We start from the raw sequence: 2,338 nt of genomic DNA on the forward strand, positions 1-2,338 counted from the left end.
ATTCCTTTACACAGCCCCTCGCCTCTCTGTGAAGTCTGAGAACTTCATGCACGCAGGCACCTGCTCGGCCACCTGCGAGGACTTCCACCAGATCAAAATGGCCGTCCTGCAGTTGAAACAAAAGGTACCGTGGTCAACCCGAGATTAACCTTTAGCGGTTTGGTTTGAGGTTACCTTCCTCGTTTAATACACATGAATAGCCTGATAACGTACAGTTAACTCAACACCATCTGCAATGCTTCTTTTCATTTAGATGAATGTTATTAAGAAGCAGGTAGGGGTAAGGGCTTCTTGCTCAGGGGTATGCCATATACAGGTTCAAACCCAGAACCATCCGGTTAGGAGTCAAACCCTCTTGCCACTACTGTCTTCACACCATGATGGCGATACAGTTTCATTATTAGATGTATTTCTCCCTCGGGTAAGGTGACCTGATTCGGTAGCTTGCCTTTGAAGGCAAGATTAGTTCTGCTGAGGTGTGTGAAAACTGCACAATGGGGTCAGCTTGTTTCTCCGCAGGGGGTAATCTGTCAACGGGGGCTCCCCAGCAACACCGAGCCCTGACATATGATATATCACTTCCAGCTGTGGGGTCCAGGAACGGAGGTGTTTTGCGCTCTTCAACCTTTTCTTCCTGTTTTTGAATGGCTTGACGCGATAGACAGAAATAGTTCAGTGTGTCTTCTCTGTCGATGGGACGGTGATGGAGCGATGATGTTGCTTCCATATATCAGCTGTATGAATAGATGGATAAGTAACTGTGGTTTTTATATACGTTGTTGAACTATGGACTTGAATTTTTCCTCGAAGTCTGTACAACCCATAGGATTGTGGTGTGTGTGTGGTGTGTGTGTGTGTGTGTGTGTGTGTGTGTGTGTGTGTGTGTGTGTGTGTGTGTGTGTGTGTGTGTGTGTGTGTGTGTGTGTGTGTGTGCACTCGCAGTTGTGTGTGTGTGTGTGTGTTTGCGTGTGCGCAACACTATAAATTCATGTTGTCATGTGTAGCGCTTTCCAACTTAGTATACCCTTTCAACTATGTTGGAGGTTTGATTTAGGAACGCTTTACCCATGTTCGACCTCTGCATACATGAACAACATAAATGTAGGCTTTATGTCCATCTTTATGGTCTACATCTGTTCGCATACCACAGTGTTAACATTAAAGACAAAAGCAGCATGATTCCTTCGGTTCGGAATTTCTATGCATGTGAAGGACACAACCAAAAATGGGTCCGTCTTGAGATTTATGAACGCTTTTGGTCATATCCTTGGCGGTGCGAACACCGAATTAATGCAATTATGCTGGCCTTAGCCTTTCGCATGTAAATTGTGTGCATCATTTGTCTGGAAGGATGACAGGAGCATCATTCAAGGGGATGTCGTGCGCAGACAGAGTACGCGTTGTCACTGTGTTCCTCCGGTGCCAGACGCCTGTCAGTGAACTCATTAGGATCGACTTATGATTATTAAATCAAATGCATTTATTATTGCTTTAGATGACCCTGATCCCCGGCTACCCCGAGGTGCCGGAGCAGATGACCAATCAGAAGAGGGTGACCTCACCCGCATTCCTACCGGGCCCTCCGGGTTTGCCTGGACCTCCAGGTAACAACGTAAACTGTCGTCGTCGTAATGAAATTAAACTGAACACTATGTCTCTTTTCCATGAACAATTGTAATTTTTAAAGTAAATGAAACACAACACTTTGTCGTCCCAGACAAGCAACGTTTCCTGGCATTCCAGATCTCCTCAGCTCTACACGATCTGTAAGAGCAGTCTCTACAGAGATGTCGGAATTCAACAAGCACTTTTATGGCGCCAATGCATTTTACAACTGACTTGAAGTCTTTCGCAATTAAGCTGCGGTTCAATGTCGACACGGTACAATATAGTCATCGGGATGTGCTGTCCGGTTAAAGACGGCAGAGGTTTCCTACCATCTTGTGACCTGGTAGTTCCTGCTGGAGCGGTCGTGCTAACGTGCATAATCTCAGGGTTCAGTTCGATATGAACAGAGAGCGAGGACATTCAAGTCCATTTTTTCAATAAATATTTACAGATACCCGTTACTGACCTAGCAATCAAGTGGTATTGTTGAACAATTGCGGGCAGCGGTGTATTAAGGAGTGTGTGGAAAAGTACACACACTGCCAGATAGAAACCCCATTGGGCCCTTCTGTCGGTCAGAAACCATCTCAGCGAACACACCATTTATCGTTTTTTGTTTTAAGTAATCAGGGGCCTTAAGGTCTTTATCTGACTGACTCCATCTTGTCACTAGGCCTGTAGACCTGCAGGACAGGTGCTGTTCTCAGCGATCCTGCTAGTGACAGTAGGG

At 45.8% G+C, this 2,338-nt stretch overlaps 1 protein-coding gene across 1 annotated transcript in view; it reads left to right on the plus strand.

Moving 5' to 3' along the window:
- Positions 1–2,338, plus strand: part of ccbe1 (collagen and calcium binding EGF domains 1) — a 28,687-nt gene that overhangs the window by 20,685 nt on the left and 5,664 nt on the right. Inside the window, exons 6-7 of the mRNA XM_060039075.1 lie at positions 15–124; positions 1,496–1,675. Of these exons, the coding sequence (XP_059895058.1) occupies positions 15–124; positions 1,496–1,675 (290 nt within the window). The remainder of the gene's footprint in view (positions 1–14; positions 125–1,495; positions 1,676–2,338) is intronic.

The sequence above is a fragment of the Gadus macrocephalus genome, chromosome 19, assembly GCF_031168955.1.
Source record: "Gadus macrocephalus chromosome 19, ASM3116895v1".
NCBI lineage: Eukaryota > Metazoa > Chordata > Actinopteri > Gadiformes > Gadidae > Gadus > Gadus macrocephalus.